We start from the raw sequence: 21,767 nt of genomic DNA, 5'->3' as shown, positions 1-21,767 counted from the left end.
ACTTTTACTGTGGAAAGTTTGGTTGTGCCAGAGGAGTGTAGGTGACAACAATGGTCTTCGTCCCAGGCTTCAGACAATCTTTTAGATACGTTGGGTCCAGGCCATAGAAGATTTTGAAGATAAGGGCTGAGACCTTGATTTGAAATTCTATGGGAAGCCAGTGTAGACAGCGGAGAACAGGTGTGCTGTGCTCGTGTTAGTTTGTGTTGCTGAGGAGATGAAATTAGCTTTTTATTTTTTAGCTTTAAAGCCATATGTATGAGGTGTTGGGATATTTGTGTGAATTTGCTGGCATGCACTGCTCTGGAATATGAGAGAGATCCTGGTTCTGGTCAGCCAAGTGCCTGTATTTGTCAGCTGTCCCTATACAGCAAAGCATTTAAACCCATTTTTAACACTGGGCAAGTGTTAAGTCACATTAACTTCAATAGACTTGAAGCACATGCTTAATCTTAAGGAAGCGCATTGATATTTTGCTGAATGGGCTTGCTAAAGCAGGTGGGGGCTGTGAAAGTTTACCTCTACTAATGCAGCCCATCTCTGATCTGCAGCATCCCCTGGGATGTGAATTTTGGGTCTTCTGCAGTCCTGACAAAACCCTTGTAAACTCTTTGTTTCTCTCAGGCTTCTGGTTGTGTTAGTCTCTCTTAACATCTGGTGACAATTACTAGGTTCTCTACTTACACCAACAAATTTATTTCACTTTTAATTTAACCCTAGTATACTCAGTTCTCCAGAGTTAAAAGGGTGGAGTAATACATTCTTTCCAGTCAGAAGAACTGGACTCCAAGTTGCTTTACAGTCTGTAGGTATTACCCATTGGTCAGTTACCAGAAACTACACAACCCTAGCTGACTAGAGTGAGGCTGTCTTGTAGCTTATACAGGTTTGAGCACATTGTCAATGATTAACGAATAGTAATGCATAACGATCTTGGAAAGGAAATAGAGCAGGGAAGTCATAGTCCCTCCATATGTCCATGATACCATTGCACCTAGGCCATAGTACTCTTCTGTCTGGACACTTTGGTTGCAGATAGATTATAGATTATGGCAGACTGTAGAGCGTTGGGAGAAGAGCAGCATAAATGTTCAGGGCCTGAAGGAGCTGACTGAGACATTTAGCTCTTACTGGATATAGCTTGGCTAAGCCACAAATATGTGAAGAATGTAAATGCCAAGGAGGAAAAGGATTTATTTAGGGTGGTACATGAGTAACTGAGGCACACAGTTTAGGAATACAGTATACTTCCATATATCCAAAACCCTGTTGTTTGAACCCCTGCATTAGCCAAATCCTTTCCTTGCCTCCCCGCATGAATCTCATGCTGCGGGACAAGGAAGAGAATCGGATAATGTGGAGGCTCACAAAACGGAGCAGAGACCCCCCCTACCCGGCCCAAACTGTGAGGAGGAGGAGCCGCTGGCCATACAGGAGGTCACCCTGCTACTGGATGGCTCCTGTGGCAGCATAGGGAGCCTTCTGCAGCCCTGCTGTCACAAGAGCGAATGAGTGGGGCTGTTACTGCAGAACTGCAGAGGGCTCCCTGTGCTGCCGCTGGGCTGATGACACCTGATTCCTGCAGGCACTGGGTGGGGGTGAGGCTGTGGTCCTGGTGGATAAAAATCAATGTTTTTTTTTAAAAAATCAAAAAAATTTGGATTTTTTAAAATTTAAATTGGATTTTTTTTGATCAAATGCTTTTTGAGGGGAAAAAAACCTATCTAAAGATAGATACATTATAGCTCAAAGATATGTCATCATGGAATAGTGATTATAAATTCTAATTCTGTGGTAAGAGACAATATATTCATCTAATGTTTAAGAAAAGTTTTGTAAATGAGTTCCAATAGTTCATGGATTAGGGATGCAATTTTATGGGGTTCCAGGGGCTTCTGTATAGATTATTTAGGTTAATCTTTCTATCTACCCAATAGGACTCAGTGCTCAGTCTAGAAGATACCATCAGAGGTGCTTAGTTATGCCGTTCTCAAACTGTGGATTTGTGTCTTCAGAGATAACATGCTTGTTAACAGCAGAAATGTTTTTAAATAAATAATATATAGAGGTGAGAAATGACAGACCTCAACCCTATTGTCCCTCTGTAAATTTGTGTACACAGAGGCAATCCCTTACCTCTCTCTAAAAGTGCAAAGTTTCAAAAAGTTCAGTGAATAGAAGATTGTTGGGGGTGGATCTGGACAAGGAGAAGAAGTTTGGAGATAAATGTGAGAAGGGAGGGCCAGGCAATAGAAACAAAAGTGAAACTGTTTGAGCAGCATATTCCAGAAGGCTTGAGGTCTTTCTGAGTGTAGCCTTCATTGATTTGAGATCTACCATATCTTTCTCTCACTAGAAGGGAAAACCTCTAATGGCAGTAGGCTGTAAGAGAGACCCAGTTTGGGAATATTTTAATGAAGTTCCTCTACCTGTGGGTAAGACAGGCATGTGTGCAAAATGCAAACAGCGCAACAAAGAAATGCAAGGCCTGGTTTCCCGAATGACACAACATCATGAGAAGTGTTCCTCCTCAAGAAGAAGCTGCGTTGAAGATGATGAAAGGAACATGTCCGAACGTGCAGGATCTTCAGATTGGTAAACTTTTTTATTTCATACTTCTTTCTTAAGGACTGCCTGTCTTCCTTCTGGACTAGTCTTGAATTCTCATGTTTGAGCAAAAAATGTAGTTGTTACTCTATGATACTATCACTTTAGATGCAGTTGTGATAAAAAATGAATAGCTGAAATAGGCAGATCTTCCTTTTACAATTTCACCTTTAAAGTAGTACTGAGTGTCAGTGAATGCAATGAGTAATAGTAAATGAGCAGTATGGTAATAATAATTAAATAACTGCATTGAATTATTTTTTTTAGGAGAATCCATCCTCAACATGCAGGATTCAGAAGGCTATCCACTTTCAAGATCACCATCATTTTCTATAGTTTCAGAGTATTCTGCCAATGATGGTGTTTCTGTCCCATCATGTATGTCACAGTATATCATTACCTGTAGCAAAAAGAAAAAAATCTCCATTTCCAGAAACAACCATAGATAAGTTTGAGATAAGAACCAGCCGATTACAAAAAGAGGTAATTGATGAAAAAATTGCAATAAATGGTTTATTTATGCAACAAACTCTCCTTTCCATATGATTGAGAACCCACACTTCACTAACATGGTTCAGTCATTAACCATGGATATAGTCCACCCAACAGAGCAGATGTCGCAGGCAAAGTGCTGGATAAAGGGTATGAAAGAGAAATTGAGCAGTGTGCAAAAGGTCTAGAGGGTAAAATTGTTAACCTGAGTCTTGATGGGTGGAGCAGTGATCCTGTTGTATGTGCTTGTGTGACAACAGAAGAAGGGAATGTCTTCCTTACAGAAACAATTGATAGATCAGGAAATGCACACCCAATAGAATACTTACAAGAAGTAGCAGTAAAAGCTATAACAAACTGTGGAAAAAAAATTCAAATGTCTAGTACGCAGCTTGGTCACAGACAATGCTGCAAATGCATCCAAGATGAGAAGAAATTATTTAGAAGAGAGTGAAGAGAGTCCCAAGCTAATAAGATATGGTTGCAGTGCTCATTTGTTGCACCTCCTAGCCAAAGACTTCAGTGTTCCAGAAATGAAGGCTAATCTTGTTGAAATTGCAAAATACTTGGGTAACAACTGCTTTGCAGCAGCTGCTCTGAAAAAAGTGGGAGGAACCAAGACGTGCGATGGAACTCAGTAGTGAACTGTTTTGAGCACTAGATCAAGAACTGGCCTAATCTGATGACAGATTGTGAACAAAATCGTGAAAAAATAGATGGCACTGTCACAGCCAGCGTTCTCAACATTGGGCTTAGGAGAAAGGTTGAACACATGCTGAATACCCTGAAGCTTATTTCTGTAGCCCTGAACAAAATGCAGGGAAACAGCTGTTTTATTGCTGATGCTGTTGAAATTTGGAAGGAACTGAGTGAGATCTTAAAAGAGAAATATGCAATGACAAAGTTAAATTACAAGCATTAAAAAAACGAATTGGACAAACACTCTCTGCAGCTCATTTTCTTGCAGATATTCTTAATACTCGGTACCAGGGTCAAACCTTAAGTGCTGAAGAAGAGGAGTTGGCTATGACATGGACATCCAGCAATCCCTCCATAATGCCAACTGTAATAAACTTCAGAGCTAAGGGTGAACCATTCAAGAAATATATGTTTGCTGATGATTTTTTAAAGAAAGTCACACCAGTGAACTGGTGGAAGTCACTTAAGCACTTAGATTCAGAGACTGTTGAAGTGATCATCTCACTTTTAACAGCAGTAGCTTCTTCTGCTGGTGTAGAAAGAATATTTTCTTTCTGTGGACTAATTCATTCCAAACTGAGAAATTGTTTGGGACCTGAAAAAGCAGGAAAGCTTGTTTTTTCTTTTCCAGATTACGAATAAACAGGAAAATGAAGGTGAAGATGACTGAGTTAGCTGCAGAAGCCAGTATTTTAAGTTTCTCGTGTTGACCTGGCTGACAGTTGATTTAATATTGTTTTTTTTGTTTTGTTTTTTAAATATTTCATTTAACTATTTTAGTTAAAAATAATTTTAACAAAAATAAACCTGATTTTAAAAAACTTGAATGTTTAACTAAATTGAAATTGCATATGCTTGTTTTGTTAAAATATTAATGTTTGCTGTTGAAGAAAAATATCCAGAATACATAACGTTGTTGTTTTAGTTAAATAATTTAAGTGTTTGTCTGGTGATGTTCTCCTAATATAGCATGGGAAGAAAATCCTCCAAATATTAATGATTAACCTGTTGAATTGGAGATAGGTCACCTCCCAATGACTTCATAAATATCTGCTTCAGTTTCCTTTGGTAAATGAAATAACCAGTCATTGATTTTCTGATATTGCTGTAAAACGAATCTGAAAAGTGTTCAAAATAAATCACTTTAAAAATGTTTAGTGTGTACCTTCTGAAAATGAAACCTACATCTATCTCTGAGTTGTGAAGAATATGTATTAAGGTTATAACAACCAACAAGAATGCACTTTATGTAGAAATCCATGATTAAATCAAGTCTTCCTGACTAGTGATTTAAATCATGATTTAAATCAAATCCACCCTGGCTCCTGCCCTCTTCGTTATTCAAACTCCCAATTATCCAAAAAAATCTGTGTCCCCCTTGCTATTCTGATAATGAGGACTATACTGTAATGGGATGGTGAGGACTGAGATACTGGAGAAATAGACAACCCACCTGAAAATTTGAAGTAGGAAATGGGATTGGGGGGAGGGTGATAGGATGGATTACCTGATGGGTTTTTTCCATCTACAATTCCTATCAGTTTGTGGAAGAATAAACAATGCCGTTGAAACTGCAGGGAGATCTTATTTAGGTTAGAAAATAACTATCCCAGTTTAACTTGACCAGGAAGTTGGGGATAGCACTCCTACACTTGCAAATTCACAGGATTTTTTTAACTAATTCAAGATGGTCAGTATTTGAAGTTTCACATTTTATCCAAAACATAGCACTGCCTGCAAGCATCATGCTGTGGCAGTGACCACTATGAGGGGAACTTCCAAGGAACTGGCTTTGGTTCTAAAGGCCTTGGAAATTTCCTAGGCGAATACTGACCATGCTTAAGAGATCTGACAAGATGACAGGATAAGGGAATCTGAAAGCTCATATACTGTGATACCAGTTGCAACTTCCCTTGCTTTCTTACAGCTGCATTGTCAAACCTGCGAATAGTATCCGAGTTAATGAGAATGTGCTGGTGAGTTTCAAGTGCAGTAAAATGCAAGAAGTAGTGGGTTTTGGCAGCTTCCTCCCTGAATCTCCCTGTATGCTGGGCTCTTAGCAGCCTCTGCTCATCACGGTTTCCTTGGAGTTTGTGTGGCTCCTAATCACCAAATGGCTTGATGCTGCTGCTTTGTAGGCTGTCACTATGGTCTGTGGATTCCCTTTGTGGTATGAGGAAGAGATGTAACACAGGAAACCCTAGTACAGATAAGGCCAACTTTTCTGGGCAGTTCATCTCCTGTATAGAGGGAATACTTGATGGCTTGTTAGCAGTCATGTCTGAGGAGGAGCTGTGTGTCTGGGATTGGGTAGCTTGGTCTGCATGCCGCTCAAGCACTGCTTGAATGTTGCCTTTTAAAAATGTCCTTGAGGCCTGCTGGAAAGAGCCAGGTGTGTGCCCTGCTCTGTGGGGTGAGAAATGAGGACAGTGACTTAGGCCTCATCTACCCTAGAAAATTAGGTCGGCATAACTACGTTGCTCAGGCAAGTGAAAAATCCACTCTCCTGAACAGCGTAGTTAAACTGACCTAAGTCCCCATGTAGACTGCGCTCTTCCATTGACCTGGCTACCGCCTCTCAAGGATGTGGATTACCTGCCCTGATAGGAGAGCCGCTCCAGTCGATGTGAGTAGTCCACACTGAAGTGGTGGAGCGGTGCCCCTGCAGTGTTTTAAGTATACACAATTTTATAGGCTGAATTAAAGTGATGCAAGAGAGATGACTTCCCCTGCTTAGAAAGGCTGTCACCTCTTCTCTTCATCCATACCAGGCTCAGCTGCAGTCCTGTCAGATCTCGTCCGTTAAGCAGGTTGAGGCCCGCGCAGTGCTTGAATGGGAGACTTCTCAGGAATACTTTAGGGCAGTGGTTTTCAAACTGGGTTATGCATCCCCTAAAGAGTATGTGAGCTCTTGTCGGGGTATGCAAGAAAAATCCTGTAATGGCGGACAATGTGCTTTATTTAGTAAGACTTGGCAATCTAATCATAGGTATATTATGACCCTATCTCAGAAGGGGATACATAGTAGACTACATTATATGGAAAGGGGTACACAGCCTAAAAAGTTTGAAAACCACTGCTTTACGGCTCGTCTACGCTTAAAATGCTACAGTGGCAAAAGGGGGTAGTGGTGACACCCGTTGGAGGCTTCCTGACCACCCAAAAGCCCCATCCCTAATACATCATGCTCTAACATGGCACAGCTTGGGGCTGATATGCAAAGTTAGACAAGGCATGTGAGTTAATTCCACTTTGTCTCTGGGTGTCAGGAGCTTTGCTTCCCAAGCTGTTTTTGTGTGTGTGGCTTTTCCTTGCTAGTTCTGAGAGCACTTTCTCACTTACTCTGCATATATAAATGGCCATGGTTCTGTGGCTTGAAATTGCCGTGGGTCCCTCCTCTGCTGGCCAAGCAGGGGTTTCACAGGAAGCAATATATCAGAAAATGAAAAAGCTGCAGCTTGAATTTAACAGTTTTTGTCTTTGGCTGACACAATGCCAGCTATTAATTAATGATATTAAGACCAAATGTTATACAGATCCAAAAATAACCTTGGAATTGATTGATGATGATTTATTCATTGTGCTTGGGAGAGAGAGAGGCAGAAGATGTGACTAGGCCAAGAATTATAAATATTTGGGGTTTCCAGAGAGATCCAGCACTTGTGTGTGGGGGCAGCATTCTGTTTGTGTATATTGGGTGAATAGACTCTCAGGACTTGCTGTTTGTAAACCTGATGACAGAAGTTGACTTGAGAATGGGAGGAAAATGCCAGCGGATTGTTTTTCCTTTTGGGTCGCTGGAGGCAGTGACTGGGCAAAGCTCCTCTCATGTTCCGTGATTCCTGAGTGTGGGTGTATTTGCAAATTTTTTTGTTTGTTTGTTCGGCACCACAGGGTTAAAATGTCAGATTGTAAAGTCCAGGCTGGCTCAGGCATTGCCTGTGTCTCTTCCTGAGCTGACCCTTCTCTTAGCCCTGGTCTACACTAGGACTTTAGGTCGAATTTAGCAGCGTTAAATCGATGTAAACCTGCACCTGTCCACACGATGAAGCCCTTTATTTCGACTTAAAGGGCTCTTAAAATCTATTTCCTTACTCCACCCCTGAGAAGCGGATTGGCGCTTAAATCGGCCTTGCCGGGCCGAATTTGGGGTACTGTGGACACAATTCGACGGTATTGGCCTCCAGGAGCTAGCCCAGAGTGCTCCATTGTGACTGCTCTGGACAGCACTCTCAACTCAGATGCACGATTGTTTGCCATTGCTCTGACGCAGGGAGGGGCAACTGACGACCCGGCTTACAGGGTTGGCTTACAGGGAGCTAAAATCAACAAAGGGGGTGGCTTTACATCAAGGAGTATTTCAGGCAGGACTTCACAGAGGGTTCCAATAAGAAATGGTGCACCTAAGTTATTGTTCTTATTGGAACAAGGAGGTTAGTCTGGCCTCTGATAGATACGTGGCTAGATTTACCTCGCTGCACCTTCTCTGTGAGTGACTGCAGTGTGACCTAGAGGAATTAGTCCCCTAGACTGGGGGGGTGGAGGTGGGGGGTTTGCAAATGAGTACAAAAGAAATCTGGTCTGTTTCTTGTTTTGATACACTCCATCTATCTTTTACATCTTTGGCTGGCAGCAGACGGTGCAGAAGGACTGCACGCCATCCACATCTCATGGCTGCTCGGCAGAAGATGATGCAATAGGACTGCTAGCAATCCGTATCACCTGCCTGCTCGCCATAAGACGGTTCAATAGGACTGACTGCAGGACTAAAGAGAATGACTGGATCAAGTCACTCCAAATTTAGTCCCTGCGCCCATGTCTGTCCAGGAGCTCCTGATCGACCTCACAGAGGCGACCAGGAGCACCTCGGACATGACGATGACGGCTTGCCAGTCCTACTGTACCGTCTGCTGCCACCAGGCTAGGGGTTGCTGCTGCTGTGTAGCAATGCAGTACCACGTCTGCCAGCACCCAGGAGACATACGGTGACAGTGAGCTGAGCGGGCTCCATGCTTGCCGTGGTATGGCGTCTGCATGGGTAACTCAGGAAAAAAGGCGCAAAACGATTGTCTGCCCTTGCTTTCACGGAGGGAGGGAGGGAAGGGGGGCCTGACGACATGTACCCAGAACCACCCATGACAATGTTTTAGCCCCATCAGGCATTGGGATCTCAACCCAGAATTCCAGTGGGCAGCGGAGACTGTGGGAACTGTGGGATAGCTACCCACAATGCAACACTCCGGAAGTCTCCTCTAGCCTCGGTACTGTGGAAGCACTCCGCCAAGTTAATGCAGTTAATGCACTTAGAGCATTTTCTGTGGGGACACACACACTCGAAAACAGGCTTGGTCATGTGGATGGGTGCAGGGTTAAATCGACCTAACGCTGCTAAATTTGACCTAAACTCGTAGTGTAGACCAGGGCTAAGTGTGATGGACTGGTTCACCATATACTGAACTCTCCAGTTCTTAAATCCTCATTCATGTGGGCTTTTTCTTCATTTTCTTGGATCAGTCCAACAAATGCATTGGAATGACAGCTACAGACTTTTGCTTGAACAATGAGGCAGAACTGTGTGTGATACAGCAGTTACGGGTGTAGGAGGTATTCAAGTGCATGAGAGCTATTCACAGGCTCTTTAAGGACAGAACTAATTGAGTAATAATTGGGGGTTCTGGCTGGAAAAGTGCATCATGTCTTGGAACTGTTTTTGAATGGGAGACATGGTAAGGGACTATTTGGGGTTGATAACTGGCTCAGCCTAGGGTCTGAGGTGTAGGGAAGCAGCAGAGCTGCTTACCCTTTGGAAGGGCGACAGTAATGCTGAGAGCTCTGGTTTTGATGCATTTGGATTGAGAGATACCTTGGTCTTTTCAGAGCTTCAGAATGGCAGATACTAAATGTCTGTGTGTGTTTTAGGGGTGTTAACTGTATGTTGGTAGTCAGCATCATCTGCTAGGTTGGTTAGGGTCAGCATCAGCTGACCTTGGAAGGGACTTGGATCAGCCAGACAACAACTGGAGGACTATGGGACATGTTTGTGAAGGGTAAGGGGTGTAAGTTGTATCAGGTACTATGTCGAGGTAAAAGCAGCAGCCTGGAAAGGGTTAAGAGATTTCTGCCTATTACATGGCTGGAAGAGGAAGCTGGATCCAAAGGGGTACCAGGGGAGGGGTGTGTGGTGGTCTCACACACACACACACACACACACTGGTAGAGGCAGCAAGGTTCTTGGGATTCTAATCAGCATTTTTGGTTGGATAGTTTTATTTTGTTTGTACCTGTTGTTGTAAACAATAAATAATGAACGGGGCCCAGGGGTAAGGGCCTTTATAACAGATTTAAACCTGGAGTTTGCTTTGCTTCCTCGGCTGATGAAACAGCCTACAAGGGCAAAAAAGAGTTTTTGTAAAAGCCCAGAATTGTCTGCTGTTGCCGCCCGCTCCTGGCTTTTGTAGCTTGACCAGGTTCTCTCCCTGGCCCTAAGGAAGCTCTGCCACTCGCAGTGTGGGGCGAGCTGCAGCTTAATACTGGCCTGGAGTGGCGAAGGGTGGAAAACCACCCATCCACTTGCCAGAGCATTCTTATTCCATTTTGTATCCATTGTCATGGAGGAGGTGAATTAATATACCCTCCTCTGCCTGATAATTTCCCCTAAGCCCCAGACTCAGGACCGCTCAATCCTGGCAAGTGGAATGCAGCAGAGTTTGCTGCTCATTAGGTGTAAAATATACAGTGGAAACCTGAAGGAAGTAAAGTCTGGAAATCGCTTCTGTGTGTTACAGGGCCTGTTGGATCTCAAGCTTTCTGAAAAGGGCCTTTTGAGGTTCTCGTACACCATCATTTTCCTGTGGAACTGGCATAACCCAGTCCACCTGAAACCAGCTTGAATATGTGGTTATGTGGCTGCATGCACGTTCGCCCACCTCTGAATATATTTGCCTTGCCTTCTACATTGGAACATCGTTTTAGCACCATTTCCTTTTGTCTTCACAACATAGATAATCACACTGAGCACTAATATAAGACAGTGCTTTGTATCTGCCAAGTGCTGCAAATGTTGGTTAGTAGCCAGTGTTTTTCGTTTCATTCTCTGCCAAACAGAAGAGGGTCTCCTGTCTGACTTAGCAAAGTACATCACAGGCAAGGCTATGACAAAGGTGGCAATTCCTATGTTCCTAGTGGAGCTAGTGGAATTTGCTGTCTTTTATAGCTTTTCGGGTTATGACTCTTGCTTCTGATATGACCCTGAGAGGCAGCATGTGCCGTTTAGTCCTAAAACTGGCTCTGCTGGGGGGTGTGATTCTGGCATTCTGACCAGTAGCTACACTCTGCCAAAGGAGGCATCTTTGAGAGCTCAGGATTGAATGTTTACTGCCGGTATCATAAACCAGCAGGTGTATGGGCCAAATTGGAGTAGAATTCTATAGGGGGTGGTCAAATGGGATGTAACCAGGAGTAATGAAATGTAACTGAGCAAAGGAAAACAGATTTGATAGGAGGAAAACTTTCTGTCAGTAAAATATAGCAATAGCAAGTCTCAGAGCCTGGGTCAGTTTACTTGGGCTTGTGCTATGGGGCTAAGGAATGCGATGTTTTGGCTCAGCTCTGCGACCTTCCCCCCCCTTGCTGGGTCTCAGAGCCCAGGCTCCGGCCGGAGCCCGATCATGTGGGGATTGAACACTCAACTGGACAATGCATAGGACAGTGTACCTTAGGGAGCAATCCTGCATTAGCCCTCGGGAAAGGGAATTGTGACCTTGATAGAGCTTTCCTATCTCTAATATGTGTGAGTTAGACTAAAACCGCTTGAATTGCATCTTCTAGGAAGAGGAATCACATGTCTTCAGAGAGCAGCCCTCCATTTCCCAGTCCCCCGGCACAACTTAGCCGCCTTCAGCATTCTTGCTGGGCAGAAGTACAGTACCCAGGCAGCTGAGAACAAGGAAGAGGAGCCCCTGCACACCATCATCAGCAATACAGAGAATGTGAAAGGTGAGCAGAGGCCGGGGATATCACGGGAAGGAAGTCTCTTGGGGTGCGTTGAAAACCCAGTGAAATGACACTGCCTTGGCAAAACAGTGCCTAACTGGGAGGGCAGGAGCTTGGGGCTATCTCCCAAGGTACCTTCCCCACCTCTGGAGGGGGAGAGGTGCAGGTGTTTGTCATCCCATCAGTTAGAATGGCTTTTGGGATGGACTTTCGAGACTTGTGGAAGGAAGTTGTCATTGATGCTTCAATAAGAGTAAATTCTTGGAGTCTCATGGTCAAGGACTTCTAGGTATCCTAGCAAAAATAAAATCACCAGAATGAACACCACAACATAAAATCTCTAGCAAAGTAGTAAATACAGAGTAAAGAATAAAACAGCAGGAACAGGTTCACCCCTGTACCCTCTCAATATCTCGCTGGAAGCATGAACCTGTTGAGAAATAAAACTACTTAAGAGTGAGATAGACGCACCTCTATAGTTGCAGTCTGGCAGAAGCCTGCAGTGTGCTCTGGTGGATGTAACTTTCGTGTGTGTAGGCAGGGGGTTCCAAAGGACCTGCCTCTTGCCTGCTGTTACATCTGTTGTTACACAGGTGAACTGTGTGTGCCCAGCTCATTGCTTGTGATGATGGAGATCTCTGATTAAAATCATGCTGTCATCCCTTTAGTTAGAACTAATTGCTTTGCCTTCCTCCAAGCAGAGCTGCTTTAAAACAAAGTCATGTGAGTTATCTGAACACAGAAATAGCATCTTAAACTCAATATTCCAAGGCCTTTTCCATACACCTTGTATTTTTGAAGATCCAGGGCTATGAAGCCCTTAAATGAACTTGGTCCCTCTGCACCCATCATCTTGCCCTCTGGGGTCAGAGAATCTGGGGTTTTGTCTGCAAGCAGCTGCAGACATGTGACAGGTCACGGGTAACTTTGACTGTGCTGCTAGTGTCTTAAGTGTGTCTAAGATAGGAAATGCCAAAGATCGGGCCTTTTAAAAAGAGCCTGAAAGAGAGCCTATTGAGAGAAGCATTTTGTAAAGTGTTATTCTCTTTGAGCTGCTGTTGTCATTGAGAAAGATTGAGTATATCAATCAGCTGGGTGTGTGCAGTATCAAGGGTGCTTCAGCAGAGAGGTGCCAGATTAACACAATGGCTTCTTCTGTTTTACTTAGAGTATGCTTTTTATGTTGGGACCTTAGAGTGCTTGTTGAAAGCTCTTAGAGTGGGGTGTTTGCAGATAGCTCCTTTAAATGTTGGAGCTCCCTTTCCCCACCAGCCTCTATTTGGTACAACAGCGAGGGCTCACATCTGGCGGGGTGTGGTACTCTAAAAATTAGAGGGGGGAGGATTGGCTACGAAGCAGGGGAGGGCATTTTTAGAGATGAAGATTTGGGGATTGGATGGCTCCATGGATCAGGAATGGAGTGTAATTTTTCACCTCGAGGTCACTGATTCAGCTTCAGCCCAGATATGTAGTGACCTGAACTCACATAATATATCGTCTAATGGCCGTTCTGCAGTCTGTGTGTTGTCTCAGCCCTTGTCCAGGCTGACAGTGTGCCCACATGGCAAAAACCATTCTCACATTTCAAAATAAATAGCGCCTTTGTTGGCAGTTTCCGTGGAGGCCATAGATGTCCATATCCCCTGCCACTCCTAGCCAGGGCCCTGAGAGGCTGAGGCACACTAGTGAGGCTGTGTGTGCCTTTCCTGTATGAGAGAACTGTGTGAAATGCCCTTGGGTGTGCGTGTGTGTGATTAATTCTAGGAGAAGCCTCCAAACATGAGTTCCAGGCAGAGACGAAGAAGCTGTTGGACATTGTTGCACGTTCCTTGTACTCGGAGAAGGAGGTAGGTCACCTGCTAATCATACCGATGCTGGTGAAGTTTCTGTTTGCAAAGCCATGTGTGTGTGTATATATATATCTGTCTCTGTCTGTGGCAGGGCAAGACACTGCCCTTGCAGTGGAAATGCCTGCTTGACTTCCCAAGAGAGTATGTTTTTAATTTCATATGTAAATACATCTAGATGACTCAGTAGGCCTGTTTTGGCTCTGGCAATTGGCTGTATTTTAGCACCAAGTTTAAACAAACCAGCCCCCACACCACTAAATGGAGAAATACAGTTGGCTCTGTGCCGCACTGCATGTAGCGTTCCAGCACGATGGAGTTAATGGAGTCAAGGCAGAGCTGTGCTAGCCTGCTGCCTCACTGGAACTATCCCCTTCCTTTTACTGGCCATTTTTCTCCCTTAGATTTTAGTGCAGCATTTTAAATGCAGGGATTGATAGAAGGCTGCCCTGTCCTTGCCGGCAGAGGTATGTCTTTGTGCCCTGGCGAGAATGGGGTGTGCTCCAGATTTTTGACTAAGGCCTTGCCTATACACACCATCCAGCCATGTTTGGGAAAGGAAGCTTCACTCTGGGACTTCTGACTCCATTGGAAAGGATGCACTCTGGGGTTCTGGCATCAGTATCACTCAGAAGACTAAAGTGCTAAAAACCCACATGTCCTTTCCATAGGAGCCAACGGTGCCAGTGTAAAGAATGCCTGCTCAAACCCCTCCTCTTCTGGTACCCCGTTTAGGGGCTGTGACATGGCCACACCTAGAGTGTTGCAGTCTGCGTGTCTGTCTCTCGACAAGTCCCTCTGTTGGGATGAAAACCTGTGTATGAGCCAGCAGCATGCCCTGAACACTGTGGGGGTGCCACACAGGTGGCTGGGAGCGGTGCTGGCTAGACAGAGGCTGCAGTACATAACAATGTTCCTTCCCCAGGTGTTTATCCGGGAGCTGATCTCCAATGGCAGCGATGCACTGGAAAAGCTGCGTCATAAGCTGATGTCTGACGGGAAGGTCTTACCAGAGATGGAGATTCACCTGCAGACAGACAGCGAGAAGGGAACCATCACCATCCAGGTATCTCCCTTTGCTGGCAAGAGGAACAGGAAGTCACTTTGCTGCACGGCTTATCCCAGCCGAAGCCCATTAGAAGCTGAGCTGGAGTGTAACCCTCATCAGTATCCACTGTCTCCCTGTGCCCCTGGCCCTTCACAGCTGGGTGTCTGCAGGGCTGGTCAATGCTTGACAGTGATGCTAGATTGAGTCTGTAACCCCAAGCTTTGATGAAAGGCCAGCAAGTTTGTGCCCCCGCCCACCCATTACCATGCCCCTGTGTGGCTGGGAGAGGGACACCACAAAGCAGGGGAGGGTTGCCCTCTCCTGCTCCAGCCCTTTCCTGGAAACGACCTGTGGCTTCTCCCATAGTGCCTGTTACCGTGTTGGGACTAAAGCACTTTCCATGTTCTGTGCATGTATCCCTACTAAAAGGCAGCCTCCCATGTGGGAGGAGGGCAGCCAGGTGCACAGCATGCTGCCGTACAGTGTGTGCATGCGGGGGTTTTCTTCACCGAGACCCTGCTCTTCTCTAGGTCTGAGACCTCATGTGCTGAAAACAGGCAGAGCTCCCGTCCTAATTAGCTCTGCAGGAGGCGCTGGTGCGGTGAGGGCAACCCTCCCCTGGTTTGTTGTGTCCCTCTCCCAGCCACACCTGCTCTGTCAGGATGAGCGAGTCCCCTAACTCTGGTTTCCTGGTATTGAGCTATGAAATATTTCACCATAAAGCTGCACTTCAGGGATGACTAAAACTCTCTGGCAGGCAGATCTCTGGTGCCTTGTCTTTCAAATGTTCTTGCTTCCTGCTGCCCGAATCAAGGTTGGAGTTTGAGGGGTTCCTGCTGCTGGCAGAGGTGTCGTGGAATTTACTCGGTATCCAGATTTATGTGACATTTCTTTCTTATGCAGCATGCTCCAGAGGAAAGGAGGTGCATCTCTGGCGTCATCTCTCTTGTGGCAGGGGGAGAATGCACTGTTCCTCTTGCAGAGGCAGAGAAAGGAGGACAGAGATGCTTTCACTTTTTCTAGGAGCAAAAGAGAGGCAATTTTTAGGGTAAGGCGAACACTCCCAAGCTGTGGCCCGCAGAGCGCTCGTTGGTCACGTGGAGCCCAATCTTCTCTCTGTTTCTAGTTGCTTCTGTTGTTGGCCGGGCTCTTCCTTTAAAAAAAAAAAAAAAAATCTTGGAATGAGCTTAAGTGACTACACTGGGGTCACTGCTATATAATCGGAGAGGAAGCAGGAGCTTTCCTCATGGGCCAGAGTGACCAGTGAGTCTGGAGCTTTGAGACACCGGCAGGCCCTAGAGGAGTGCCAAGGGGACCAGGGGATGGGGTAGCTGGGCAGCACATTGAGGGGAGAAGGAGGACAAGGGACGGGAATGTGTAGGGAGAAGGGAGCAGAACGGAGGGGACAGGGAGATGAGATGAAGCCTAAAGGACACAGCATAAGTAATCTTTATCACAAAGGACAAAGCACTTATGTCTTCGGAGACTGTTAAAATATACTAGATACTTTCACTTTTTCATGTAAGGGCCTGCTGCAGTTGCCATAGGGATGATAAGTGATCATGAGTGGGAAGACTGGGGCTGGGCAATACAACGTGTGTGTTGTGTTCCACAGTAGGGAGTGTTTGAGAATCCCCGGATTAGTGAATTGTATTTGTTACTTTCTGAGTTTCGCAGTGTTGTTATATTTCCTTGGCCATTGTCTAAGCAAGTGATCGCTCCATTAGAGACCTAGACACAGCTGTAATCCCAGCACTGGGATGCAGTTCCTGTCTAGCCCATATCTGCTCTTCCTGGGATTTGCAGGGCATGCTCTGGGTTTTGGACATGGCATTGGGTTCCCTCCCTGACCATTTTGGCTAATAGCCATTGATGGACCTGTCCTCCGTGAATTCATCTAATTATTTTTGAACCCAGTTATGCTTTTGGCCTTCACAACATCCCCTTGCAATGAGTTCCACTGGTTGACTGTAGGTTGTTTGAAGAAGTACTTCCTTATGTTTGTTTTAACCTGCTGCCTATTAATTTCATTGAGTGAAGTCTGATTCTTGTGTTATCTGAAAGGGTAAATAACACTTCCCTATTCACTTTCTCCATACAATGGAGAAAGACATCTATCATATCCCCCCCTCGGTTGTCTCTTTTCTAAGCAGAACAGTCCCAGTCTTTTTAATCTCTCCTCATATGGCAACTATTCCTTACCTCTAATCATTTTGGTTGCCATTTTCTCTACTTATTCCAAGTCTAATATATGTTTTTGAGATGGGATGACCAGAGCTGCATGTGGTATTCAAGGGTGTACCATGGATTTCCATAGTGGCGTTACGATATTTTCTGTCTTATTAGCTATACCTTTCTTAATGGTTCCTAACATTAACAACTTTTTTGACTGCTATTTTTTGAGCAGATGTTTTCAGAGATACACCATGAGTTCAAGATGTCTTTGTTTAGTGGGGTCTAAATTAGCTATTACCTTCATTTTGTATGCATAGTTGGGATTGTGTTTTCCAATGTACATTACTTTGCTCTTCTCAGTATTGAATTTCATCTACCATTTTGATCCCATCACCCAGTTTTGTGAGATCTCTCTGTAACTGTTCACAGTTAGCTTCGTATTTAATTATCTTGTCTGAAAATTTTGCCACCTCACTGTTTACCCCTTTTTCCATCTTGTTTTTGAATATGTTGAACAGCACTGGTCCCAGTGCAGATCGTTGGGATCCTGTTGTTTACCCCTGTTCACTATGAAAACTGACAATTTGTTCTTCCCCTCTTTTTCCTATTTTTCAAGCAGTTACTGATCCATGAGATGACCTTCCCTCTTATCTTGTGACTGCCTACTTTGCTTAAGAGCCTTTGGTGAGGGACCTTGTCAGTGGCTTGTTGAAATCCAAGTATACCTTATATCAGGGGTCGGCAGCCTTTCAGAAGTGGTGTGCCAAATCTTCATTTATTCACTGTAATTTCAGGTTTCATGTGCCAGTAATACATTTTAACGTTTTTAGAAGGTCTCTCTCTATAAGTCTACATTATATAACTAAACTGTTGTTGTATGTAAAGTAAATAAGGTTTTAAAAATGTTTAAGAAGCTTCATTTAAAATTAAATTAAATGCAGATCTTATCAGTTTAGTGTGATACTTGCCCTTGCTTTTCCTTGCTGAGTTTTCCGATGTCTGGCTTGTATTTGGATACTTTAAGCTGCACACAGCCTTCTGAGTGATCAGTTGTTAACCAGAATAGAGGACCCATGATCTCTCTCGGTAGCTTCAAGTGCACTCCGCAGATCTACAAACTTTGATGCCCACAATTCTGAGCTTTTTAACTGAATGAGCTGCATTTCGAAATCAACACCCATCCACTGAAATACAGACCAACGAAAGTGACTTTAACTTTTCAGGTTTAATTAGAAAAGAAAGCATTGGGCCAAATTGCTGGAAATCTGTCAGAAATTTCTCATTTCAGTTCTTGCATGTACATTCCAATCTCATCGACACTGATAGCGCAACGTGTCGATAGTTCTTTTATGTGTTGGAAGTAGTGGAAAGTAGAACTTGGAATATCCCGAGCAAGAACTGCTAGTTTTACAACAGATGCCTTCCAGGCTTCATAAAGATCCAGACACGTTTGCCCTGGAGACAGAGGTTGAGTTCGTTTAGGTGAGCAGCGATGTCAGTTAGAACCATGAGCTTAAACAGCCATTTGTCATCATCCAGTTGGGGCTAGTTTTGTCCTTTTTCTGACAAAAAGGCCTTGATTACATCAAAACCGTTTACAAAGTGCACCAAAACCGTGCCACTACTTAGCCACCGAATGTTGTTGTGAAGGGGAATGTTGTTATAAGCACTGTCCATCTCTTCTAGCAGTGCTTGAAACTGTCGGTGAGTCAAAGCAGATGGAGCAACAAGGAAATTCACAATTCGCCCCACTGTATTCATCACATTATTAAGTTCGGAATTAGAAATTTTAGAACACAGGTTTTTCTTGATGGATGATACAGTGAAATTTGACTGTTGGGTGGCCAATTTGATCTTCAAGTAACTTTACAAATCCCTTCTGTTTTCTGACCACGGCAGGAGCACCATCTGTTGTCACAGAAAATATTTTTCTGATGTCAACTCCTCATTCTTCAGAATGGTTTATAAAACTTTCCACTATATCTTTCCCCTTTGTTGTGCCATGCAGGGGTTTTTGGCAACAAAGTTCCTCTTGGATTTCATCGGAAGCACAATATCTTGCAACAACTGTCAAACGTGGAAAGTCGTTTATATCCACGTTGTCATCAACTGCAACGCTAAACACTGCTGTGTCTTTTAATGCAGTCATCTGCTTTTCCTTAATGTTTTCTGCCATTTCGCTTATGCTTCTCTCAACTGTTCTGTCAGACAGGCAATTCTTTTATTCTAGATATGATCGTGTCTTTATTTGGCAAATCATTGAACGAAATCTCTGAACTGCTGAGAAAAACTTTTTATATGTTCCCCCTCTGTAAATGGCTTTCAGTTTTTTGCAATGCACTGTGCAATCTTGTAACTTTCTTCTGTAGCTTGATTTTGACTCACACTTAAGCTGTTAAAAACACTGCTTTTCCTGCTCCTGCCTTTTTGATCGATTCAGTCTTGTCTGCTTCGTCAAGAAAGATTTTCTCGTGCTTCGTTTCAAAATGTCATCGAACACTTGATGTGCGATAAACAACACTTTCACAACAGAAAGCACAAACAGCACGGTCCTTCTTTTGAATAAATCCAGATGTGTCTGTCCAAGAAGGCTGAAATGTACGGACATCTAACTTTGCTTTCTTAGGAGCTGCCATTTTTTTAAATGTTCCCCTCAACTGTCAGTGGGGGGGGGGGGGGGGGGAAATGGCGACATAGGGCACGCACAAGGTCAAATGCAGACATGGTCTGATATAAGCAGCAAACCAGGACCAGGAACAACTTTTAAAGTGGTGGTGCTGAGCTGCGCCCCCTCTTGCCCCTGTCTGCACCCCTCACTGCCTCAGGCTGGGCCCAGTGGGCCTCAGGCTGGGGCCAGCTGCAGAGCGCTGTGCCGAGGCCAGGAGCAGAGCCCCGGGCTTGCTGCTGGTACCCCAGGCCTGCAGCGGGCTGAGCGGGGCCAGAGGCCCGGACCCCAGCTGGCAGGGGGCCGGAACCCCAGAGTGGCAGTGAGGTAAGCGGGGCCTGGCAGCTGGTATCCCAGGCCTGCAGCGGGCTGAGCAGGGCCGGCGGCCGGAACCCCAGACTGGCAGTGGGCTGAGTGGCTCAACCCTCTGCCGGTCTGGGGTTCTGGCCGCCAGCTCCTGCCAGCTGGGGTCCTGGCTGCCGGCCCCACTCAGCCCCGCAGCCGGCCTGCTGTTCCATCCGATGGCTCCTGCCAGCCGGGGTCCCAGCCTCCAACCCTGCTCAGCCCACTGCCAGCCTGGGGTTCTGTTCATCCAGGCAGGCAGCAGGCTGAGCAGGGCCGAAGTCTGGGACCCCGGGACCACAACCCCTAATCCCTAGCCCCATTCCAGAGCCCACAGCCCCAGCCAGAGCCCTCCCCCTCCACCCCACCCCAACGGCCAATTTCATGAGCATTCATGGCCCACCATACAATTTCCATACCCAGATGTGGCCCTTGGGCCAAAAAGTTTGCCCACCCCCTGGGTTAGGCCTTGAGCATGTGGGAAAGATCCACCAGGGAGATACCTGGGAAAGAATGATCTGTAGTAACTCAGAGCCCTCCCTATCTAGTGTCCGATCTCTGCAGTTTCATATTTGAGTTCCTTCAGCACTCCTGGATGAATACCATCTGGTCCTGATGACTTATTACTGTTTAATTTATCAATTTGTTCCAAAACCACCTCTAATGACACCTCAATCTGGGACAGTACCTCAGATTTGTCACCTAAAAAGAATGACTTAGGTGTGGGAATTTCCTAACATCCTCTGCAGTGAAGACCAATGCAGTGAATTCATTTAGCTTCTCTGTAACAGTGTTTTCTTCTTTGAGTGCTCCTTTAGCACCTTAGTTGTCCAGTGGCCCCACTGATTGTTTAGCAGGCTTTCGGCTTCTGATGTACTTAAAAAATAAATCTGCTGTTAGTTTTTGTGTCTTTTGCTATTACTCTTCAAATTCTTTTTTGACCTGCCTGATTATACTTTTACACTTGTCAGAGTTTATGCTCCTTTGTATTTTCCTCAGTAGGATTTGACCTCTACTTTTTAGAAAATGTGTTTTTGTCTCTAACTGCCTATTTTACTCTGTTGTTTAGCCATAGTCACGTTTTTTTGATCTTCCTGCTACTTTTGTTTATGTAAGGTATACATATAATTTGAGCCTTTATTATGGTGTTTTTTAAAATTTTCCATGAAGCTTACAGGCATTTCACTCGTGACTGTTCCTTTTGATTTCTGTTTAACTAGCCTCCTCATTTTTGTTTAGTTCCCCTTTTTGAAGTTAAATGCTACTGTGGTGGGTTTCTTTGGTATTTTCCCTCCTGCAAGGATGTTAAATTTAATTGCATGCTTGTTGCTGTTACTGAGCGGTTCAGCTATATTTGTCTCTTAGACCAGAACCTGTGCTTCACGTAGGACTAAATCCAGAATGGCTCCAAGAAGTAGTCATTAATGGTATCTTGAAATTTGATCTCTGCATCACACCTTGAGGTAACATGTTCCCAGTCAATATGGGGATAGTTGAAATCCCCCGTTATTATTGAGTTTTCTGATTTTGTCGCCTCTCTAGTCAACCTGAGTATTTCACAATCACTGTCAACATCCCAGTGAGGCGGTTGGTAATATATTCTTATTGCTATACTCTATATTACTTAAGCATGGAATTTATGTCCATAGAGATTCTATGGTAGAGTTTGATTCATTTAAAATTTTCACTGTATGCTTCCTTTCACATATAGTGTCACTCTCCCACCACTGTGACCGACATGGCCATTCTTATATACTTGGTACCTGATATTACCATGTCCCATGGATTATCATCATTCCACCAAGTTTTTGTGATGTGTGTTATATAAATATCCTCATTTAATACCAGGCACTCAAGTTCAGCCATCTAGTATTTAGACTTCTTCCATTTTTATGCAAGC

The 21,767-nt window shown here is 44.5% G+C and overlaps 1 protein-coding gene across 2 annotated transcripts in view; it reads left to right on the top strand.

The window, feature by feature from the left end:
* TRAP1 (TNF receptor associated protein 1) overlaps window positions 1–21,767 on the top strand; it is a 79,826-nt gene that overhangs the window by 5,994 nt on the left and 52,065 nt on the right. For both annotated transcript variants that reach the window (XR_012161182.2, XM_073362771.2), the window contains exons 2-4: window positions 11,626–11,793; window positions 13,555–13,637; window positions 14,563–14,703. Coding sequence is in view for 1 of the 2 variants with exons in the window: in XM_073362771.2 (XP_073218872.2) it covers window positions 11,626–11,793; window positions 13,555–13,637; window positions 14,563–14,703 (392 nt within the window). In the remaining variant the exon portion in view is untranslated. The remainder of the gene's footprint in view (window positions 1–11,625; window positions 11,794–13,554; window positions 13,638–14,562; window positions 14,704–21,767) is intronic.

Source organism: Lepidochelys kempii, chromosome 10 (assembly GCF_965140285.1).
Source record: "Lepidochelys kempii isolate rLepKem1 chromosome 10, rLepKem1.hap1, whole genome shotgun sequence".
Lineage (NCBI taxonomy): Eukaryota > Metazoa > Chordata > Testudines > Cheloniidae > Lepidochelys > Lepidochelys kempii.
This window is presented reverse-complemented; position numbering and strand designations above follow the sequence as displayed.